The sequence below is a fragment of the Neoarius graeffei genome, chromosome 1 (genome assembly GCF_027579695.1).
Source record: "Neoarius graeffei isolate fNeoGra1 chromosome 1, fNeoGra1.pri, whole genome shotgun sequence".
In the NCBI taxonomy this organism is placed as follows: Eukaryota; Metazoa; Chordata; class Actinopteri; order Siluriformes; family Ariidae; genus Neoarius; species Neoarius graeffei.
In genome coordinates, this window is record NC_083569.1 from 23758622 (window position 1) to 23783662 (window position 25041).

A 25041-nucleotide genomic window follows, 5' to 3' on the forward strand; every position below is an offset into this window, starting at 1 on the left:
TAACTGAGGAGCAGGTCATGTGACTCTCAGAGAGATGATCTTACCCCAGTGTCTCCAGTTTACAGTGAGGATTCTCCAGTACAGCACAGAGACGCTTCACTCCTGAGTCTCCCAGATTATTATTAGACAGATCCAGTTCTCTCAGGTGTGAGGGGTTTGATCTCAGAGCTGAACTCAGAGCAGCACAGCCTTCATCTGAGACACCACAACTCGACAACCTGCAGAGACACAATGACACACACTTCATCAACAGATTTTCATCTTGGTGTAACAGTGGTTGTGAAGATGATGTCTCTCATGTTGGACTGTCTCTATTCTCTTCACCAATCACAAGCTATTATTAATATTGACTCAAACATTACCACTGTTACTGACATTAAGTTTACTCGAGGTGCAAATGATTCAGCAAAAAGTCAATAATTTAAAGGTTTAAGTGAAGAGTCAGGTTTTGTAGAATTTATCCCTGCGTGACTGGATTTTTAATGCGAACATATTTAATAGGAAAGACATTTTAATTATTTCTTTAAAGTAACAGTGATTCTGAGGTGAAATGATCACTTCATGACTAATATATTTGCTCTGTATGTTTTACATCCATCCATCAATCCATCCATCCATTATCTGTAGCTGCTTATCCTGTACAGGGTCACACGCAAGCTGGAGCCTATCCCAGCTGACTATGGGTGAGAGGTGGGGTTCACCCTGGACAAGTCACCAGATCATCGCAGGGCTGACACACTCAGTACGTTTACATGCACATCCAAATCGAGCTGCTGTCGGTAATCGAGCAAAGGGTCCCAGCAGGGGTGCCAGAGAAATCCAATCCTACATGCACTAAGGAAATCGAGCTATTGTGTGAGGTACATTGTGCACCCGAGCCACAGGTGGCGCTACACGTCCCATCGTGTTGGTACACTTCCGGTTGTCGTCATGAAGAAGAGCTATTCAAGAGCAGTGTTGCCAGATTGGGCGGTTTCCCGCCTAATTGGGCGGTTTTAAGTGCATTTTGGTTGGTTTTGAACATATTTTGGGCGATTATCTGGCAACATTGTTCAAGAGTATAAACAAAGTTATCAGTTCCGTGTTCACAAGAAGAGTGTTTGTAGTTTGTATGTACGAACAGAAGTGTTCCTAATAAAATGGGCACCAAGTTGAAGTTGATCTGAAGTGTCATGCCGACCGAGGCTGTTTTTTTTTTTTCGACCGAGGCTGTTGTGTTTCCCGCTTGTGGTCTCGTCACTTGTCACTTCCGAAAGGGGCAGTGCTGAAGTAAGTAGCTTGACTACGTAGCTCGATAGGGTATACATGCACTAAGTAGCTCGGCAAAAATCGCATAATCTAGGTCATGTAGCTCGGTTACAAGAAATCAAGTTCGGTTCAATTTCAGCCTAGCTAAGGTGTTTCCATGCCATTTAGAACTTCGATTTCAGTCGAGCAACGGCAGAAATTTGATTTTCTCTATGTGCATGTAAATGCACTGAGTGACAAACAACCATTCACACTCACATTCAAACCTACGGTCAATTTACAGACACCAATTATCCAAAGCTGCATGTTTTTGGACTGTGGGGGAAACCGGAGCACCCGGAGGAAACCCACACAGACACAGGGGAGAACATGCAAACTCCACACAGAAAGGCCCTCGCCAGCCGCTGCACTCGAACCCAGAACCTTCTTGCTATGAGGCCTGCATGTTTATTTTTACAGAAAATTTTAATTGATAAATAACACTGTATACAACTATTAACTCTTAATAGTTAATAGTTAACTCTTAACTATTAATTCTTACTTGAAAGATGATGAGTGTAAAATTAATTGTACAACCCCGATTCCAAAAAAGTTGGGACAAAGTACAAACTGTAAATAAAAATGGAATGCAATGATGTGGAAGTTTCAAAATTCCATATTTTATTCAGAATAGAACATAGATGACATATCAAATGGTTAAACTGAGAAAATGTATCATTTAAAGAGAAAAATTAGGTGATTTTAAATTTCATGACAACAACACATCTCAAAAAAGTTGGGACAAGGCCATGTTTCCCACTGTGAGACATCCCCTTTTCTCTTTACAACAGTCTGTAAACGTCTGGGGACTGAGGAGACAAGTTGCTCAAGTTTAGGGATAGGAATGTTAACCCATTCTTGTCTAATGTAGGATTCTAGTTGCTCAACTGTCTTAGGTCTTTTTTGTCGTATCTTCTGTTTTATGATGCGCCAAATGTTTTCTATGGGTGAAAGATCTGGACTGCAGGCTGGCCAGTTCAGTACCCGGACCCTTCTTCTAGGCAGCCATGATGCTGTAATTGATGCAGTATGTGGTTTGGCATTGTCATGTTGGAAAATGCAAGGTCTTCCCTGAAAGAGACGTCGTCTGGATGGGAGCATATGTTGCTCTAGAACCTGGATATACCTTTCAGCATTGATGGTGTCTTTCCAGATGTGTAAACTGCCCATGCCACATGCACTAATGCAACCCCATACCATCAGAGATGCAGGCTTCTGAACTTAGCGCTGATAACAACTTGGGTCGTCCTTCTCCTCTTTAGTCCAAATGACACGGCGTCCCTGATTTCCATAAAGAACTTCAAATTTTGATTTGTCTGACCACAGAACAGTTTTCCACTTTGCCACAGTCCATTTTAAATGAGCCTTGGCCCAGAGAAGACGTCTGCGCTTCTGGATCATGTTTAGATACGGCTTCTTCTTTGAACTATAGAGTTTTAGCTGGCAACGGCGGATTGCACGGTGAATTGTGTTCACAGATAATGTTCTCTGGAAATATTCCTGAGCCCATTTTGTGATTTCCAATACAGAAGCATGCCTGTATGTCATGCAGTGCCGTCTAAGGGCCCGAAGATCACGGGCATCCAGTATGTTTTTCCGGCCTTGACCCTTACGCACAGAGATTCTTCCAGATTCTCTGAATCTTTTGATGATATTATGCACTGTAGATGATGATATGTTCAAACTCTTTGCAATTTTACACTGTCGAACTCCTTTCTGATATTGCTCCACTATTTGTCGGCACAGAATTAGGGGGATTGGTGATCCTCTTCCCATCTTTACTTCTGAGAGCCGCTGCCACTCCAAGATGCTCTTTTTATACCCAGTCATGTTAATGACCTATTGCCAATTGACCTAATGAGTTGCAATTTGGTCCTCCAGCTGTTCCTTTTTTGTACCTTTAACTTTTCCAGCCTCTTATTGCCCCTGTCCCAACTTTTTTGAGATGTGTTGCTGTCATGAAATTTCAAATGAGCTAATATTTGGCATGAAATTTCAAAATGTCTCACTTTCGACATTTGATATGTTGTCTATGTTCTATTGTGAATACAATATCAGTTTTTGAGATTTGTAAATTCTTGCATTCCATTTTTATTTACAATTTGTACTTTGTCCCAACTTTTTTGGAATCGGGGTTGTATTATTCAGAATGTCATGAGGATTTAATATCACCTGTTTATTTTCATTAACAGTGTAATTAATAATGATAATACTGAGTGTTATATTTAGTTTCTCTCCTCTGTTGTGTGTGATATTAAACCATCAGCAGCTGAAGCTGAACAGAGAACAGCAGAGAGACCATGAACTTTAATCAGAGAGAGAGAGAGAGAGACTGAATCTCCGATGGTTCTGTACGAGACTTATAGTGCACTACACCGGGGCAATAAACTTGTTTCTCCAGAGTCTACAGAGTGCATTTATATTTCACTATAGATTTATATTATTGTAGAATCAGAGAAGTAAACAATGATTATTCCATATAAATCCTACAAACATTCAGCCACTCGTTCTTGAGACAGCGTGCGAACAAGAGTTTCAGAAAAAAATGAAAAGAAAACCCGAAAACATACTGGTTTCACCTCTCAGTGTCGGAGGAATAAAAATGTGTCAGTGTAATTTATGATGTTCATTTGTCTAATTAGTTTTTCATCCCTCAAAAAAGAAGGACCACATATAAACAGTGCTGTAATTACATGCTGTAATTTCAACACCAGTCATCCAATCTGGATGCAAGTTTCCTCAAAATAAAACTGAAAGTCTGCACTTTGAGCTCATCTTCATTATTTAATTTCTTCAGCAGTATACTGTGGAGGACAACAACAACAGTTATAATAAAAATAAAAAAAAAACAGCAATTATCTGTAGCCACGTCAGGGCTGGATTTAGGGAGATCCTGGGATGAAGTTGAAAAAAAAAAATAATGTTGAAACTCTACATTCCACACTATTCTTAATTTCCCTGAGGGAACACTCCCAAAAGGGATCAATAAAGTTTTATCTAATCTAATCCCTCAAAATTTCATTCAACCAGAAAGAAAAGTTAAAAATAACAATGAATTGATCTTTGTAATGTTTTTCTGTTGCACTTTTTTTTTTACAGTAAAATTCGAGCCACGCTGCCTGTTAAAAGCCTCGATATCTCAGAAACTAATGCAGATAAAAGCCTGGAACTTAACACACTATTTATTGGGAACAGTAACTTGACTCTAAAATTATGAAGTAAATCTGAGACCATCAGTTGGGAACATATTTTTTTCCATCTGATGATTACTCATTTTAATTAATTTCCAAAAAAAAAAATCAGAAACATTGCAGTCGGATCAAGTCCCATTTTGTGCTGCAGCTTCTCACATACGTCCATCTGACCCAAAGACTCTGTGACAAATCATCAGTGTGCAGTGAAAAGAAACAATCTTCCTCCTCAGGACACTGATGATGAACCTAAAACCTCTGCTTCAGTCTCACTATTAGAGAATGTGTCTAACTGAGGAGCAGGTCATGTGACTCTCAGAGAGATAATCTTACCTCAGTGTCTCCAGTTTACAGTGAGGATTCTCCAGTACAGCACAGAGACGCTTCACTCCTGAGTCTCCCAGATTATTATTAGACAGATCCAGTTCTCTCAGGTGTGAGGGGTTTGATCTCAGAGCTGAACTCAGAGCAGCACAGCCTTCATCTGAGACACCACAACCCCACAACCTGCAGAGACACAACGACACACACTTCATCAACAGATTTCCATCTTGGTGTAACAGTGGTTGTGAAGATGATGTCTCTCATGTTGGGCTGTCTCTATTCTCTTCACCAATCACAAGCTATTATTAATAATGACTCAAACATTACCACTGTTACTGACATTAAGTTTACTCGAGGTGCAAAGGATTCAGCAAAAAGTCAATAATTTAAAGGTTTAAGTGAAGAGTCAGGTTTTGTAGAATTTATCCCTGCTTGACTGGATTTTTAATGGAAACATATTTAATTGTAAATAAATTTAATTATTTCTTTAAAGTAAAAGTGATTCTGAGGAGAAATGATCACTTCATGACAAATATATTTGTTCTGCATGTTTTACTTTTACAGAAAAATTTAATTGATAAACAACACTGTATACAACTATTAACTGCTGCTTTAGTGAGTTATTGTGACTCTCAGAAAGATGATCTTACCTCAGTTTCTCCAGTTTACAGTGAGGATTCTCCAGTACAGCACAGAGACGCTTCACTCCTGAGTCTCCCAGATTATTATTAGTCAGATCCAGTTGTCTCAGGTGTGAGGGGTTTGATCTCAGAGCTGAACTCAGAGCAGCACAGCCTTCATCTGAGACACCACAACCCCACAACCTACAGAGACACAATGACACACACTTCATCAACAGATTTTCATCTTGGTGTAATAGTGGTTGTGAAGATGATGTCTCTCATGTTGAACTGTCTCTATTCTCTTCACCAATCACAAGCTATTATTAATAATGACTCAAACATTACCACTGTTACTGACATTAAGTTTACTCGAGGTGCAAATGATTCAGCAAAAAGTCAATAATTTAAAGGTTTTGTTAGGACTTGAACTGTTTTGGCCTCTAGAGGCCGCTGTTATTTCCTTTTCGTGTCATGTTTATTTTGGCCTCTAGAGGCCGCCACTGTTCCTGTGTTTTGTGTTTTTGTTAATTGCCTGTTTAGTCCTGATTATCTTCACCTGTGTCCTTAATTAGTTTGTGTATTTATACCCCTGAGTTCAGTCCTCTTGTCACGGAGTCTTTGTGCTGTTATGTTTATCTCCAGTTTCCTTTGTACTGTGTTTTGTGGATCTTCTGAGCTTTTTGCATTTTTGCCTTTTTCCTTTTGAACTTTTGTATTATACTCTTTGTTTTTGTTTTTTTGTTTTGCCCTGAATTGTATATAGTGTACATAGTATAAATAAACCTTTTGTTACTTTTTCTACTTCTGCCTCACGCCTCTGCATTTGAGTCATCCCCCTGGTGGCCTAGTGGGGGTTTGCTAGCTCATCACACCAACGAACCAGGTTCGAATCCCAGCAAAACCCTAACAGAAAGACTCCGTCATGACTGACTCAGCAGAGGCTGCTTCAACTGTCTACCCGGCCAACCTTCAGGGAATTACGGCAGCTTTGACATGCTTCGGAGCAACCATGGACGCTCATGGACGTATGCTCACCAGCCAACGTGAGGCCCTTGCTCGCCACGAGGAACTGCTTCAGCAAATCGGGAAAACCCTGGCACAGCTGACATCTCTGCCTGCAGCTCCTGCTCCTGTGCCACCTGCCATGCTGCCTTCTTCATCTCGCGAACCCAGCCTTCCTGCACCACAGAGGTACGACGGCAAGCACAGTGAGTGCCGAGAGTTCCTTACCCAGTGTCAACTCACCTTTGAGCTTCAGCCTACCACCTACACTACGGATCGCCGCAAGATTGCCTTTGTGATCACCTTATTAGCTGGTAAGGCGCGAGCCTGGGCTACTGCTATCTGGCAAAGACAGGGACCTGAGTGCTTTGATTTCCAGCTGTTCTCTGAAGAGATGCTTCGGGTCTTTGATCAGGCGGACATCAGTACCGACGCAGCCCGAAAGCTCATGTCCATCCGGCAAGGAGGAAGCGTCGCAGATTACGCCATCTCGTTCCGAACGCTCGCAGCAGTAAGTGGATGGAACGAGACTGCCCTGGTGTCAGCCTTCCACCATGGTCTGTCTGACCCCATCAAGGACGGTCTGGCCTCTATTGGATGCCCAAGTGACCTCGAAACCCTCATCTCACATGCTATTCGTCTGGACAACAGGATGAGAGAACGCCACCAAGCCTTGAGCCCCCCCAGCCTCCCTACCTCTACCTGGAAACCATCTACCTCCTTCAGTTACTGTCCAGAACCCATGCAAGTGGGTCGTACTCGCCTCTCCGCATCTGAGAGGGAGCGCAGAAGGAGGGACAAGTGCTGCATCTACTGTGGCAAGCCGGGTCACTTCCGAGCATCATGTCCCGAACTCTTGGGAAAAGAACCGCCCCGTCCAGCCGAGGGAGGGTTGTGACGGGGCCCACCCTCTCTCCCGGACTCCCTGGCCAAGGAATCTACATCCCGGTCTCCATCTCCTGGGGTGAGTCTGTCCACTCTTGTCAAGCTTTGATAGACTCAGGGGCGGCTGGGAACTTTATGGATATTCACTTCGCCCAAAGCATCAATATACCTACTGCACCTCTTGAAGTCCCACTGTCTGTGTCTGCCCTCGATGGCCAAGCGTTAGGTGATGGAAGAGTCACCCAAGTTACTTCTCCAGTCTTCCTCCAGTCTCAAGGTCACAAGGAAGAAATATCCCTGCACCTGATTCCTTCACCTGAGTTCCCAGTTATTCTAGGCCTTCCTTGGCTTACTCGCCACAACCCTCGCATAGACTGGGTAACAAGCCAGGTTGTGGAATGGGGCCCTGCATGCCATGCCTCTTGTCTGCTCTCTAGCTCTCCTGTGTCTCCTGCCGAGCCCCCTGATCTCACCGAGTTATCTCAAGTTCCCACAGAGTACTGGGATCTCAAGGAGGTATTCAGCAAGAGCAGGGCCGCCGTTCTTCCTCCGCACCGGGCCTACGACTGTGCCATCGACTTGCTCCCTGGGACTACCCCTCCTCGTGGCAGACTGTTTTCCCTCTCTCAGCCAGAACGCAAGGCCATGGAGGAATACCTCAAAGATGCCCTGGTCTCTGGGTTCATTCGACCCTCCACCTCACCTGCTGGTGCCGGCTTCTTCTTTGTTGGCAAGAAGGATGGGGGGCTTCGACCATGTATTGACTACAGGGGCCTGAACAAGATCACTGTGCGCAACCGATATCCCCTTCCGCTGATGTCCACTGCTTTCGACCTGCTCCAAGGCGCCACCGTCTTCACCAAGTTGGACCTACGGAACGCATACCACCTCATCCGTATCCGACAGGGAGACGAGTGGAAGACTGCCTTTAACACCCCGTCTGGGCACTACGAATACCAGGTGATGCCCTTCGGACTCACCAACGCACCAGCTGTTTTTCAGGCCCTAATCAATGACGTCTTAAGGGACATGATTAACCTGTACGTCTTTGTCTACCTCGATGACATCCTTATCTTTTCCAAAACCGTGCAGGAGCACCGCCACCATGTCCGCCAGGTTCTCCAGAGGCTGCTACAGAACAATCTGTTCGCCAAGGCCCAGAAATGCGAATTTCATGTTCCCGAGGTCTCCTTTCTGGGATTTATTGTACGGACAGGCCAACTCCAAATGGACCCTGCGAAGACCCTGGCCGTCCGGGACTGGCCTACTCCCAAGTCCGTTAAGGAGGTTCAGCGGTTCTTAGGATTCGCTAACTTCTACCGCAAGTTCATCAGGAACTTCAGTTCTGTAGCAGCACCCATGTCAGACCTCACCAAAGGGACAGGTGGATCTTATGGCTGGTCTCCTCAGGCAGAAAAGGCGTTCAAAGACCTCAAGGACCGCTTCTGCACGGCACCAATTCTGGTCCTCCCGGACACCTCCCAACCATTCATCGTGGAGGTGGACGCCTCGGATAGTGGTGTCGGCGCGGTGCTCTCTCAACGTTCAGAAGGAAAGCTGCACCCCTGCGCTTCTCCCACTGCCTGAGTCCTGCGGAGTCCCGGTACGATGTGGGGGATCGAGAACTGCTAGCGGTCAAACTGGCCCTTGAGGAGTGGAGGCACTGGCTGGAGGGAGCGCAACATCCATTCCTGGTTTGGACTGACCACAAGAACCTGGAGTACCTCCAGCAAGCCAAGAGACTTAACCCTCGACAGGCTAGGTGGGCCCTGTTTTTCAGTCGGTTTGACTTCACCCTCTCGTACCGCCCCGGCTCCAAGAACACCAAACCTGACGCACTGTCCAGGCTGTTCTCTGCCACTAACAGGGAGAATGAAGTCGGGCCTATTATCCCTGTGTCCCGGATTGTGGCCCCTGTCCGCTGGGGTATTGAGGAGGCTGTCCGACGAGCCCAACGCCAGGACCCCGGTCCTGGGACAGGGCCACCGGGCCTCTTGTACGTCCCACATCAAGCCCGGGCCAAGGTTCTCCAGTGGGGTCACTCTTCCCCTCTCACCGCCCACCCGGGAGCTCGGAGGACCCTGGACTTCCTGAAAAGACGCTTCTGGTGGCCTAACATGGAGCAGGAAGTAAGGTCATTTGTCCTGTCCTGTGAGGTTTGCACCAGAACCAAGAACCCACGACAGCGTCCCCAGGGTCTCCTGCATCCTCTGACCATTCCCCGGCGTCCCTGGTCCCACGTGGCAGTCGACTTCATCACGGGTCTCCCTGAGTCACAAGGTAACACGGTCATTTTGGTCATTGTTGACAGATTCTCCAAGGCCTGCCGCTTCATACCTCTGTGCAAACTCCCCTCTGCTCTTGAAACAGCGAAACTTATATTTAATCATGTCTTCCGAGTCTTTGGTCTTCCACAGGACATCGTCTCAGACCGAGGGCCCCAGTTCTCCTCCCGAGTGTGGCACGGGTTCTGCAAGGTCATCGGAGCCACTGCCAGCCTCTCCTCGGGGTTTCACCCACAGTCCAATGGTCAGACGGAGAGGCTCAACCAGGACCTGGAAACCACCCTGCGAGGCCTGGCTATGGATAACCCGACATCGTGGAGCACCTGGCTGCCATGGGCAGAGTACGCCCACAACACCCTGCAGTCATCGGCCACCAAGCTGTCGCCATTCCAGTGCCAATTCGGGTTCCAGCCACCTCTGTTCCCGGACCAGGAGGAGGACGCGGGGGTGCCCTCGGTCAACCAATATGTGAGACGGTGTCACAAGACCTGGAGCAAGGTCAGGAAGACTCTCATACAGACCTCCAGAACCAACCAGACTCAGGCCAACCGCCATAGAAGACCTGCACACACTTTCCGCCCTGGGCAGCGGGTTTGGCTGTCCACTAAGGACCTTCCGCTGCGGGTGGAGAACCGCAAGCTTGCTCCTCGCTACATTGGCCCCTTCAAGGTGGTGCGCAGGGTGAACCCTGTCTCCTACCGGCTCCAGTTGCCCCGGACTCTGAGGATCAACCCCACTTTCCATGTTTCCCTGTTGCGGCCTGTTCTGACGTCTACGTATGCCCCTGCCCCTAGGAACCCTCCACCCCCCCGCATCTTCCAGGGGCAGACTGTGTTCACTGTGCATCGCCTGCTTGACTCCCGCCGGGTCCGCAGCGGGTTGCAATATCTGGTGGACTGGGAGGGCTATGGTCCTGAGGAGCGCTGCTGGGTTCCTGCTCGGGATGTCCTTGATAAAGAACTGTGTCGGGACTTCCATTCAGCCCATCCGGATCGCCCTGGGAACGTCAGGAGACGCTCCTAGAGGGGGGGGTCCTGTTAGGACTTGAACTGTTTTGGCCTCTAGAGGCCGCTGTTATTTCCTTTTCGTGTCATGTTTATTTTGGCCTCTAGAGGCCGCCACTGTTCCTGTGTTTTGTGTTTTTGTTAATTGCCTGTTTAGTCCTGATTATCTTCACCTGTGTCCTTAATTAGTTTGTGTATTTATACCCCTGAGTTCAGTCCTCTTGTCACGGAGTCTTTGTGCTGTTATGTTTATCTCCAGTTTCCTTTGTACTGTGTTTTGTGGATCTTCTGAGCTTTTTGCATTTTTGCCTTTTTCCTTTTGAACTTTTGTATTATACTCTTTGTTTTTGTTTTTTTGTTTTGCCCTGAATTGTATATAGTATAAATAAACCTTTTGTTACTTTTTCTACTTCTGCCTCACGCCTCTGCATTTGAGTCATCCCCCTGGTGGCCTAGTGGGGGTTTGCTAGCTCATCACACCAACGAACCAGGTTCGAATCCCAGCAAAACCCGAACAGGTTTAAGTGAAGAGTCAGGTTTTGTAGAGTTTATCTCTGCTTGACTGGATTTTTAATGATCACATATTTATTTGTAAATAGATTTAATTATTTCTTTAAAGTAAAAGTGATTCTGAGGAGAAATGATCACTTCATGACTAATATATTTGTTCTGCATGTTTTACTTTTACAGAAAATTTTAATTGATAAACAACACTGTATACAACTATTAACTGCTGCTTTAGTGAGTTATTGTGACTCTCAGAAAGATGATCTTACTTCAGTGTCTCCACTTTACAGTGAGGATTCTCTAGTCCAGCACAGAGACGCTTCACTCCTGAGTCTTCTAGTTTATTCCCAGACAGATCCAGTGTCTTCACAGTCAGATGCAGTTCTCTCAGACTGGAGGTTTCGGAGTTGAGCACTGAGACCAGAGCTTCAGCGCTTCTCCCTTTGATCGTATCACAACTGATCCTGAAGGAAATAAAATAATACATAATAAACTCACACAAATGATCAAACAGGTCCTCAAATCTTTCACTGCACCATTTCATTTTCATAAATGACAAAAGTACAAACTCCGAGTCGACAATACACTGAAATGCTGTAACAGTAATTCACAGTTCGAGCTGTTCGGATTTGAGTTTTCTGCTGCACACGTCATCACTGACACATGGGATAAACACGCAACATCAAATCTGATCACCAAATCGGGAAATAAGAGTCTGATCTAAAATATAAGAGGAGAAAGGAAGAGAGTTTCAAAAGTCAGGTTTAGATGAAGCAGGCAGAGTTCGAGGCAGAGTCATATTTATCTGAATAGATCAGACATTTGATTTGTTCTCTAATAAGTGAGCGACTGAAATGATCACAGCCCAGTGCTGAAGGAGTTTTATGGAGATACTCATGATGAGCTACTTGGCTAACACAGAGAGAGAGAGAGAGAGAGAGAGAGAGTGTGTGTGTGTGTTGCCAGGTGCTCCTTATTTGTTCCTGGTGCCAGTGATTTACAGACTGAACATGTTCTTCCCCTTACACTCTGTGTTGTCTCTCCCTGTCTGACCTGAAATCAATAAATCCCAGAGCTACAGCAGGGAAAAGAACAAAAGCTGTGAAGGACAAAAAAGTTACAATTTATAAAAGATGTCAGGATATTAGAAGAACAAAAGAATAATTAGCATGTAATAAATTGATATTATGATGTAATAAAAGTAAATAAGAATGGTGTTTCTAATGAGTTCTCTGTGAAAGTCTGTTTTTCCACTTGAATAAAACCTTTTATCAGGTCATAATAACAGTAAATATTTTAATTATAATTCTGTATTCCTGCAAACTCCACATGGGTCTATCAGCCCAGTGTCTGCGTCATTACATTTCACTAATAATACAAATTTAATGTGGAGAAATATGAAGAAAAAAAACTCAACACATCCCAAAACAGGGGTGGACAGGAACGAAGCCCATTTACTGGAGTTCTGAATTTAAGGAAGTTTTTCGTATCTATACTTTACTCGAGTGTTAACTTTTTTGGAAAATTATGACTTTTACTCCACTACATTTGAGTCCTCTTGACTCAAGTACATTTCTCTGAAGGTTCCTGTTACTTGTTACTCTGAAAAATAGCTTTCATATCAGCAGATGAATTTTCATTTCTTTTCTAAAATGCGAGGCCATACGCTGTGTTCGTGACAGGAGAAAACCAATCACAGTAAACTCCGCCTCTGATCAAGTTCAAAGTGCTTGCTGCATTTTTTGAACAGGGGTGGGTTTCCTGAAAGCCTCTTTCAGCCAAGAGTGTCTTTAATTACCTCCTAAGATCCACCGTCAAGCTAACGTGGTTTTCCTAAACAACATCATTGCACAAGTAGTCCTTTAGTTTGCTCGGAATTTACGAGAGACCCGGACCACTCGCTCAAAACAAAGAGCGTCTCACTCACAGCTGAATCCACAGACTGCGCTGCGCCTCTGAGGGACTCTCACAGTCAACAGGGGAAACTGGTGTTGAATCTGCTGCTGGTGTTCAATTATTTTTCTTGTAATTTGCAAGTACATCGAGTTAATTATTAAATAAATATATGAAAAACATTCTGAATATATTTCAGCATGTTATGGAATGATGTACGGATATCGTAATGTCACATTGATATCGGCACATTTTAATCAGATTTAACTCCATTAGGCGAGTGATTATCTCATTTAGTGTCATGAATGAGACACATTTCTGCACGTCTAATGGGCCTTTTCCACTACCCTTTCTCAGCTCACTTCAGCTCAACACGGCTCGCGTTTCGACTACCTCAGAGCAGCACGACTGAGCTCACTTCAGCCTTACTCAGCACCCAAAACTCGCACGGTTTTGGAGTGGGGCTGAAGTGAGCCCAACCGAGCCCAGTGGGGCTGGGGCATGAGGAGACAATCCCCTGTGCACTGATTGGTGAGGAGGAGTGTCCTCACATGCCCACACGCCCCGCGAGCACGCTGGGATCTTTAACCACCATCTGTAAACACCGTAAACCCGGAAGAAGAAGAATTACGACAAAGAAGCCTTATGCGCCTCGCCTCATCTATACGCTCTTGCCAGTATCTGTTGGCGTTGTCGGTGACAACAAGCCACAGCACCAAGACCAGCAACACTAACGACTCCATGTCCTCCATGTGTATTGTTTACTATCCGGGTCGTGAGACTACCGCTTAAAAGGTCACTGATGTCACTGTTTGCGCCGCCTAACGACATCACGTGACGTCCACCCACTTTCGCTAACTCCACCCAATGTGTCCACCCACTTCCAGCCAGCACGGTTGTAGTCGAAATGCAACCCCAACAGCCCCACTCAGCACCGCACGGCTCAGCCCAAATCAGCCACGTTGGTAGTGAAAAGCCCCATAACTCTCTGTCTGTCTGTCTCTGTCTCTCTCTCTCTCTCTCTCTGTGTGTGTGTGTGTGTGTGTGTGTGTGTGTGTGTGTGTGTGTGTGTGTGTGTGTGTGTGTGTGTGTGTGTGTGTGTGTGTGTGTGTGAGAGAGAGAGTGAGTACTTGATCTGTCTCTACCTCAGGAAGTATTTCTAAAGAGGTCAATTCATCATCCTTAGGTAGAGACAGATCAAACCCCACCCCTGCAAACACATGCGAGAGCATTGCTAACTTGGCATTGTGGGTAACAGTTGAAATAATCCTGACTGTATGTTTGAGTAATAGCGAAATGAGCCGGCACGGGGAACACATTTACTTTATTATTTAGTTTATTGTTTGCTCATTCTTTCGTGTGAACATTTATTCATTTAATTAAAAACACACTTGTAATAAAAAATATTGCCCAAAAATGTAAAATAGTTTCAATTATTAATTACCACATTATATACGGTAAAAAACGAACATCATGTGACCTCATCGACTGGACTAAGCTCTTCGTAATGTTGCTCTTATCACTTCTTCTTAGGGGTGAGTTCGGGAAAACCACGTACAGAGACAACATTCGTTGCTTCAGAGAGCCTTAACTTGCTCTTTAGCCCTAAAGGGCAACGTTATCAGGAAACCTGCCCCTGTTCAGTTTGAACTTGGTGGTGGTGATGATGGTAATGATGACTACAGCAGATAAAAATGATGGTTCCTCACCAGAGCATCCAGGGCCAGATCTGAAGTCCATGTTTGAGATTTTTGAAATGAAGAAAGATTTGTATTGTTTTTGCTCTGTTTACCACAAACAAACGTCATCACTGTTACACAAATTTCCCGTCCAACCTGAGAAAGCATGGTGAGGGATGTAAACATTAGTTGGCAGGGTGGGGGTGTTAAAAAAATAAACACAACAATGCGTACCTTTTGTCGATTCAATTGTTTTTCTATCAGCATTTCTACAGGCTTTGTATCATATTCTACATGCTTTTTATTCTACAGGTTCTACAAGCGAGTCACTGCATTCAGTAGGTTGTTTCTGAGCCATTAGATTCTGTAAATGCATCGTGGCAACAATCCAACAACAGCTTGACATTAAAAAGGAAACAAGAAAATCATGAATCTTTAAAAGGTACTTTTGAAGACTTATGGGCCTTTTCCACTACCCTTTTTCAGCTCACTTCAGCCCAACACGGCTCGCGTTTCGACTACCTCAGAGCAGCACGACTGAGCTCACTTCAGCCTTACTCAGCACCCAAAACTCGCACGGTTTTGCAGTGGGGCTGAAGTGAGCTCAACCGAGCCCAGTAGGGCTGGGGGTGTGAGGAGACAATCCCTGTGCACTGATTGGTGAGGAGGAGTGTCCTCATATGCCCACACACGCCCCCGCGAGCACGCTGGGATCTTTAAATAACCACCATCTGTAAACACCGTAAACCCGGAGCAAGAAGAATTAGAAGACGACAAACAAGCCACAGCACTAAGACCAGCAACACTAACGACTCCATGTCCTCCATGTTTATTGCTTACTATCCGGGTCGTTAGACTACCGCTTAAAAGGTCACTGATGTCACTGTTTGCGCCGCCTAACGACATCACGTGACGTCCACCCACTTTCGCTAACTCCACCCAATGTGTCCACCCTCTTCCAGCCAGCACGGTTCAGCGCGGTTGTAGTCGAAATACAACCCCAACAGCCCCACTCAGCTCCACTCAGCCCAACTCAGCACCACACGGCTCAGCCCAACTCAGCCATGTTGGTAGTGGAAAAGACCCATAAAACTGCACACGAAGCAATTTTTTTTGACGTACTTCAATAAACATGCCCTGGTGAAAATCTTTCAAAGATCTTCAAGGATCTGTAAAATTCTTTGTGAGGGTCTTTGAGGATCCTGCTGAGGAGATCAACAAAGATTCTCAAAAACTTTTCAAGTATCTTTCAAATTCTTGCCAAGATCATCAAGGATCTTCAATTTTCTAAGCTATTTGTAAGATCCTTGTTGAATCCTTGAGGATGTTGCAGGATCCTTGCAAAGATCTTTGCGGGGATCATTATGAGGATCTTTGTAGGATCCTTAAAAGATCTTTGTCAAATCCCTGAGGATCTTTTCAAATGATTTTGCAAATGAAGATCTTTGAAGATCTTTCTAAGATCCTTATCTTTCAGGATCTTTGGCAGGTCTTTGACAATCCTCATGGATCCTTAAAGATCCTGTGAGTTTTTTCACCAGGGTACTGTTGAAACACACAACTGCAAAGTTTGAGATGACAGGATCTGTAAAATATCAATATATGATAATGAAAAAGGGGTGGGAAGGTCGTGTAGTGGTTAGCACTGCTGCCTCACAGCAAGAAGGTTCTCGGTTCGAGCCCAGTGGCCGACAGGGGCCTTCCTCTGTGGAGTTTGCATGTTCTCCCCGTGTCCCCAGGTTTCCTCCGGGTGTTCCGGTTTCCCCCACAGTCCAAAGACATGCAGGTTAGGTTAATTGGTGGCTCTAAATTGACCGTAGGTGTGAATGTGAGTGTGAATGGTTGCTTGTCTCTGTGTCAGCCCTGCAATGATCTGGCGACTTGTTCATGGTGTACCCCGCCTGTCGCCCATAGTCAGCTGGGATAGGCTCCAGCTTGCCTGCGACCCTGTAGAACAGGATAAGCGGCTACAGATAATGGATGGATGGATAATGGAAAAGGCAAACCTCCCAACCTCGAGTGCAAAGATCATGCTAAATATCTTGGAACCTTAATCGAGAGTAATCTTACCTTTAAATACCATATTGAACATATAACTGTTAAGATAAGTAAAACTGTAGGAATGACTGCTAAACTCAGGCACTTTGTACCTTTTAAGACACTATGTCAAATTTATCAGTTTCTGATCTTTCCATACATATCTTATGCTGTTACAGTGCGGGGCCTTGCCAGTAAATGTAACTTAAATTAGATTTTGATCCTACAAAAACATGCCCTGCGCTTCATGTCTTTTGCAAAAAGAAATGAGCACGCGGTGCCACTTTTTGTTGATGCTGATATTTTGCCTGTAAAATTCCTATACTGTGAATTCGTATGCTGCCAAACGCATGACATTCGAAATGGGTTGCCCCAACCAACATATTAAATCTTTTTATTGATACCAGCAGCATCCATTCATACAGTACTCGGGCTTCGACTTCCAAGAACTTTAACAAAAAAAATCTAGACCAGAAGTGCAACATAATGCATTTTCTAGAGCAGAAGTAAGGGTATGGAATGACTTACCAGGGTTATTAAGAGAGCTTCCAAAACAACAAAACTGCATACTGCCCTGATCGATAATCTTCTTAAATATAACAATTATACTCAAGGGCATCAGAAGCATTTTTAATGTCGGGGGGACACACTGGTGGGGGGTCTGGGGGTCGTCCCCCAGAAAATTTTTAATTAATTAGATGCCATTTCCTGCGTTCTGGTGTATTTTTAACAGGTTGTTAAAGACCTAATTTTACCTACAAAAGTCACTTAATTCAATGACTATTTTAGAGACTCAACAATAAGTCCTCATTCAACTAGTCCATATATTCATCAGCCTGTTTTTAAACCCACTGCTCTGCCTAAGATAACGAGATGAATGTGACAGAATTTATCACCAACAATGACTTTATGGGTGCATTTTTTGTTTAGTTTTAGATGTAACACAACATGCCACTGTGCCAAGCAATAGTGACACTCAACTGTATGTTTAAAAATAAGAATATTCATAATTTCACACAATGAACAGTCATGACATGGCATCATGCAAACTTCAAAACACAAAAATCACACTGTGTCAAGCAATGGTGACACATAAAAAGAGAACTTCACACAATGAACAGGTGCAATTTTGTCAACCTACATGCAATGGTGGTACTACAGTAACATTTTCAGATTAATATAACAAATAGATTTATAGATATAACTCCTTCTTACATTGGTGCCACCACAATTTCTACCACTTCATAACTTTTATCCCCCTTTCCTTCACAATCCACCTGGAATAACATCCATCTCTCTCCATCGCTTTCCTTTCTACTATTCCTTCCCCATACACTGATTTCCCATCTTACTTTCCCAAAAACTGGCAAAGACCAGACAAAACAGGGAATCAATAAATATCATCAGAGCAGACTTGACCTCATTCTTGGCATTACAATAAGGTCGCCCTACTGGGTTTGAATTAAATGATTGCTAACATTAAGCTAGCTGATACATCTCCTAACATTGACTAGCCAGCTAACTGCACTAACATTTCCATTGGGACAAAAAAACCCTGTCCTGTGGGGAAATTTTGACTGACTTTCTGCTTCTTTGTAAAGAATGTCCTTATGTCCATTGTGTCTGGGGAGGAGCAAATACTGCAAACAATTCATCATCAACCAAGAATACCCCATTAGGCTAAGCTTATTTCATTGTTTAGTTGAACATTAATTTAACGTGGCCTAGGGTTAATTTTGAGGGCATATAACAAAAGAATAAGGTTTTAGCAAAAGCTAGACATTGTGAGGTGGCAATGGGGCTGACGTCACCTCCTCCACTCTCGAGCAGCTGCACCAAAAATGTCTCCGCTCGCGCTGAGATTCACTCGCGCGCGGTGAGCTGTTGTAGGGAACGCCCAGAAAACCCGGAGTGGCTTTTCAGTGGTCTGTGTATTCTCTTACCGATCAAGTGGAATGGATTCTTTCACGAAGCAATAGAAACGGCGCTGGGTGAACTAATATTTTATGTAAATGTGGGGGCGTCCAAACGAAGAATTATGAAATGTGAAGGGGACACGCCCCCGTCATATTCAATGGTGGCGACGCCCATGATACTGATATCTCTCAAATCAGTGCAGCTCTAAAGAATCACAGATTTTGATTTTTTCTCTTTCTACCTTGATAAATGGTGCTTTTATAGTTATGTTTATCTTTTCGACGAATTAATTACTTTTTTTTCCTGTCCAGCTGTAACAATTTATTTCCAAGTTCTTTAAATTATTATTATTATCATCAGTTTCTTTTCTCTTCGTATTCTTTTTTTCCCTTTCCTGATTTATGATAATTTATTTAATATTTAATATGACTGATCCACCTCGATTAGCATGACGACTTGCGGATCAGTCCAATATTGTAACACAAACAGCTCTGCAGACGACACACAATTTATAATTTTGCTTTTCCTTTCTTTCAAGGAATCATTTTATTGAAATAACGGAATTTAAAGCTTCAATTTCTTGAAGAGGGCAGTTAGTTTGTGTCTCAGGTGCAGTTTGTGTGATTAGTTACAGTGTTGTAGTAAATTTCACAGTGATTTCAGACACATCGCAGTCGGATCAAGTCCCGTTTTGTGCTGCAGCTTCTCACATACGTCCATCTGACCCAAAGACTCTGTGACAAATCATCAGTGTGCAGTGAAAAGAAACAATCTTCCTCCTCAGGACACTGATGATGAACCTAAAACCTCTGCTTCAGTCTCACTATTAGAGAATGTGTCTAACTGAGGAGCAGGTCATGTGACTCTCAGAGAGATGATCTTACCCCAGTGTCTCCAGTTTACAGTGAGGATTCTCCAGGACAGCACAGAGACGCTTCACTCCTGAGTCTCCCAGATTATTATTAGTCAGATCCAGTTCTCTCAGGTGTGAGGGGTTTGATCTCAGAGCTGAACTCAGAGCAGCACAGCCTTCATCTGAGACACCACAACCCCGCAACCTGCAGAGACACAATGACACACACTTCATCAACAGATTTCCATCTTGCCGTAATAGTGGTTGTGAAGATGATGTCTCTCATGTTGGACTGTCTCTATTCTCTTCACCAATCACAAGCTATTATTAATAATGACTCAAACATTACCACTGTTACTGACATTAAGTTTACTCGAGGTGCAAATGATTCAGCAAAAAGTCAATAATTTAAAGGTTTAAGTGAAGAGTCAGGTTTTGTAGCGTTTATCTCTGCTTGACTGGATTTTTAATGATCACATATTTAATTGTAAATAGATTTAATTATTTATTTAAAGTAAAAGTGATTCTGAGGAGAAATGATCACTTCATGACTAATATATTTGTTCTGCATGTTTTACTTTTACAGAAAATTTTAATTGATAAACAACACTGTATACAACTATTAACTGCTGCTTTAGTGAGTTATTGTGACTCTCAGAGAGATGATCTTACTTCAGTGTCTCCACTTTACAGTGAGGATTCTCCAGTACAGCACAGAGACGCTTCACTCCTGAGTCTCCCAGATTATTATTAGTCAGATCCAGTTCTCTCAGGTGTGAGGGGTTTGATCTCAGAGCTGAACTCAGAGCAGCACAGCCTTCATCTGAGACACCACAACCCCACAACCTGCAGAGACACAGTGACACACACTTCATCAACAGATTTTCATCTTGGTGTAACAGTGGTTGTGAAGATGATGTCTCTCATGTTGGACTGTCTCTATTCTCTTCACCAATCACAAGCTATTATTAATAATGACTCAAACATTACCACTGTTACTGACATTAAGTTTACTCGAGGTGCAAATGATTCAGCAAAAAGTCAATAATTTAAAGGTTTAAGTGAAGAGTCAGGTTTTGTAGCGTTTATCTCTGCTTGACTGGATTTTTAATGATCACATATTTAATTGTAAATAGATTTAATTATTTATTTAAAGTAAAAGTGATTCTGAGGAGAAATGATCACTTCATGACTAATATATTTGTTCTGCATGTTTTACTTTTACAGAAAATTTTAATTGATAAACAACACTGTATACAACTATTAACTGCTGCTTTAGTGAGTTATTGTGACTCTCAGAGAGATGATCTTACTTCAGTGTCTCCACTTTACAGTGAGGATTCTCCAGTACAGCACAGAGACGCTTCACTCCTGAGTCTCCCAGATTATTATTAGTCAGATCCAGTTCTCTCAGGTGTGAGGGGTTTGATCTCAGAGCTGAACTCAGAGCAGCACAGCCTTCATCTGAGACACCACAACCCCACAACCTGCAGAGACACAATGACACACACTTCATCAACAGATTTTCATCTTGGTGTAACAGTGGTTGTGAAGACGATGTCTCTCATGTTGGACTGTCTCTATTCTCTTCACCAACCACAAGCTATTATTAATAATGACTCAAACATTACCACTGTTACTGACATTAAGTTTACTCGAGGTGCAAATGATTCAGCAAAAAGTCAATAATTTAAAGGTTTAAGTGAAGAGTCAGGTTTTGTACAGTTTATCTCTGCTTGACTGGATTTTTAATGTGAACATATTTAATTGTAAAGACATTTTAATTATTTCTTTAAAGTAACAGTGATTCTGAGGTGAAATGATCACTTCATGACTAATATATTTGTTCTGCATGTTTTACATCCATCCATCCATCAATCCATCCATCCATTATCTGTAGCTGCTTATCCTGTACAGGGTCACACGCAAGCTGGAGCCTATCCCAGCTGACTATGGGTGAGAGGTGGGGTTCACCCTGGACAAGTCACCAGATCATCGCAGGGCTGACACACAGTGACAAACAACCATTCACACTCACATTCAAACCTACGGTCAATTTAGAGACACCAATTATCCAAAGCTGCATGTCTTTGGACTGTGGGGGAAACCGGAGCACCCAGAGGAAACCCACACAGACACAGGGGAGAACATGCAAACTCCACACAAAAAGGCCCTCGTCAGCCGCTGCGTTTGAACCCAGAACCTTCTTGCTGTGAGGCCTGCATGTTTATTTTTACAGAAAATTTTCATTGATAACACTGTATACAACTATTAACTCTTAATAGTTAATAGTTAACCCTTAACTATTAATTCTTACTTGAAAGATGGTGAGTGTAAAATTAATTTTATTATTCAGAATGTCATGAGGATTTAATATCACCTGTTTATTCTCATTAATAGTGTAATTAATAATGATAATACTGAGTGTTATATTTAGTTTCTCTCCTCTGTTGTGTGTGATATTAAACCATCAGCAGCTGAAGCTGAACAGAGAACAGCAGAGAGACCATGAACTTTAATCACAGAGAGAGAGAGAGAGAGACTGAATCTCCGATGGTTCTCTACTAGACTTATAGTGCACTACACCGGGGCAATAAACTTGTTTCTCCAGAGTCTACAGAGTGCATTTATATTTCACTATAGATTTATATTATTGTAGAATCAGAGAAGTAAACAATGATTATTCCATATAAATCCTACAAACATTCAGCCACTCGTTCTTGAGACAGCGTGCGAACAAGAGTTTCAGAAAAAAATGAAAAGAAAACCCGAAAACATACTGGTTTCACCTCTCAGTGTCGGAGGAATAAAAATGTCAGTGTAATTTATGAAGATGTTCATTTGTCTAATTAGTTTTTCATCCCTCAAAAAAGAAGGACCACATATAAACAGTGCTGTAATTACATGCTGTAATTTCAACACCATTCATCCAATCTGGATGCAAGTTTCCTCAAAATAAAACTGAAGGTCTGCACTTTGACCTCATCTTCATTATTTAATTTCTTCAGCAGTATACTGTGGAGGACAACAACAACAGTTATAATAAAATTAAAAAAAAAAAAAACCACAGCAATTATCTGTAGCCACGTCAGGGCTGGATTTAGGGAGATCCTGGGATGAAGTTGAAAAAAAAAATAATGTTGAAACTCTACATTCCACACTATTCTTAATTTCCCTGAGGGAACACTCCCAAAAGGGATCAATAAAGTTTTATCTAATCTAATCCCTCAAAATGTCATGCCACCAGAAAGAAAAGTTAAAAATAACAATGAATTGATCTTTGTAATGTTTTTCTGTTGCACTTTTTTTTACAGTAAAATTCGAGCCACGCTGCCTGTTAAAAGCCTCGATATCTCAGAAACTAATGCAGATACAAGCCTGGAACTTAACACACTATTTATTGGGAACAGTAACTTGACTCTAAAATTATGAAGCAAATCTGAGACGATCAGTTGGGAACATATTTTTTTCCATCTGATGATTACTCATTTTAATTAATTTCTAAAAAAAAAAAAAAAAGACACACTGCAGTCGGATCAAGTCCCATTTTGTGCTGCAGCTTCTCACATACGTCCATCTGACCCAAAGACTCTGTGACAAATCATCAGTGTGCAGTGAAAAGAAACAATCTTCCTCCTCAGGACATTGATGATGAACCTAAAACCTCTGCTTCAGTCTCACTATTAGAGAATGTGTCTTACTGAGGAGCAGGTCATGTGACTCTCAGAGAGATGATCTTACCTCAGTTTCTCCAGTTTACAGTGAGGATTCTCCAGTACAGCACAGAGACGCTTCACTCCTGATTCTCCCAGATTATTATTAGTCAGATCCAGTTCTCTCAGGTGTGAGGGGTTTGATCTCAGAGCTGAACTCAGAGCAGCACAGCCTTCATCTGAGACACCACAACCCCACAACCTGCAGAGACACAATGACACACACTTCATCAACAGATTTCCATCTTGGTGTAACAGTGGTTGTGAAGATGATGTCTCTCATGTTGGACTGTCTCTATTCTCTTCACCAATCACAAGCTATTATTAATAATGACTCAAACATTACCACTGTTACTGACATTAAGTTTACTCGAGGTGCAAATGATTCAGCAAAAAGTCAATAATTTAAAGGTTTAAGTGAAGAGTCAGGTTTTGTAGAATTTATCCCTGCTTGACTGGATTTTTAATGCGAACATATTTAATTGTAAATAGATTTAATTATTTATTTAAAGTAAAAGTGATGTGATTCTGAGGAGAAATTATCACTTCATGACAAATATATTTGTTCTGCATGTTTTACTTTTACAGAAAAATTTAATTGATAAACAACACTGTATACAACTATTAACTGCTGCTTTAGTGAGTTATTGTGACTCTCAGAGAGATGATCTTACCCCAGTGTCTCCACTTTACAGTGAGGATTCTCCAGTACAGCACAGAGACGCTTCACTCCTGAGTCTCCCAGATTATTATTAGACAGATCCAGTTCTCTCAGGTGTGAGGGGTTTGATCTCAGAGCTGAACTCAGAGCAGCACAGCCTTCATCTGAGACACCACAACCACACAACCTGCAGAGACACAATGACACACACTTCATCAACAGATTTTCATCTTGGTGTAACAGTGGTTGTGAAGATGATGTCTCTCATGTTGGACTGTCTCTATTCTCTTCACCAATCACAAGCTATTATTAATAATGACTCAAACATTACCACTGTTACTGACATTAAGTTTACTCGAGGTGCAAATGATTCAGCAAAAAGTCAATAATTTAAAGGTTTAAGTGAAGAGGCAGGTTTTGTAGAATTTATCTCTGCTTGACTGGATTTTTAATGATCACATATTTAATTGTAAACAGATTTAATTATTTCTTTAAAGTAAAAGTGATTCTGAGGAGAAATGATCACTTCATGACTAATATATTTGTTCTGCATGTTTTACTTTTACAGAAAATTTTAAGTGATAAACAACACTGTATACAACTATTAACTGCTGCTTTAGTGAGTTATTGTGACTCTCAGAGAGATGATCTTACTTCAGTTTCTCCAGTTTACAGTGAGGATTCTCCAGTACAGCACAGAGACGCTTCACTCCTGAGTCTTCTAGTTTATTCCCAGACAGATCCAGTGTCTTCACAGTCAGATGCAGTTCTCTCAGACTGGAGGTTTCTGAGTTGAGCACTGAGACCAGAGCTTCAGCGCTTCTCCCTTTGATCGTATCACAACTGATCCTGAAGGAAATAAAATAATACATAATAAACTCACACAAATGATCAAACAGGTCCTCAAATCTTTCACTGCACCATTTCATTTTCATAAATAACAAAAGTACAAACTCCGAGTCGACAATACACTGAAATGCTGTAACAGTAATTCACTGTTCGAGCTGTTCGGATTTGAGTTTTCTGCTGCACACGTCATCACTGACACATGGGATAAACACGCAACATCAAATCTGATCACCAAATCGGGAAATAAGAGTCTGATCTAAAATATTTACAAGAGGAGAAAGGAAAAGAGTTTCAAAAGTCAGGTTTAGATGAAGCAGGCAGAGTTCGAGGT

General features: G+C 42.7%; 1 protein-coding gene across 16 annotated transcripts in view; it reads right to left on the bottom strand.

Moving 5' to 3' along the window:
• Positions 1-25041, bottom strand: part of LOC132892138 (NACHT, LRR and PYD domains-containing protein 12-like) — a 445190-nt gene that overhangs the window by 29297 nt on the left and 390852 nt on the right. For 6 of the 16 annotated variants that reach the window (XM_060930602.1, XM_060930582.1, XM_060930560.1 and 3 more), the window contains 10 exons: positions 24516-24710; positions 23875-24048; positions 23229-23402; positions 20801-20974; positions 20160-20333; positions 19519-19692; positions 11378-11572; positions 5453-5626; positions 4812-4985; positions 45-218 (listed from right to left, as the gene is read on the bottom strand). In XM_060930602.1, coding sequence (XP_060786585.1) covers positions 45-218; positions 4812-4985; positions 5453-5626; positions 11378-11572; positions 19519-19692; positions 20160-20333; positions 20801-20974; positions 23229-23402; positions 23875-24048; positions 24516-24710 — 1782 coding nt within the window. The remainder of the gene's footprint in view (positions 1-44; positions 219-4811; positions 4986-5452; positions 5627-11377; positions 11573-19518; positions 19693-20159; positions 20334-20800; positions 20975-23228; positions 23403-23874; positions 24049-24515; positions 24711-25041) is intronic. The other 10 variants (XM_060930598.1, XM_060930573.1, XM_060930552.1 and 7 more) reach the window with 7 other exon arrangements.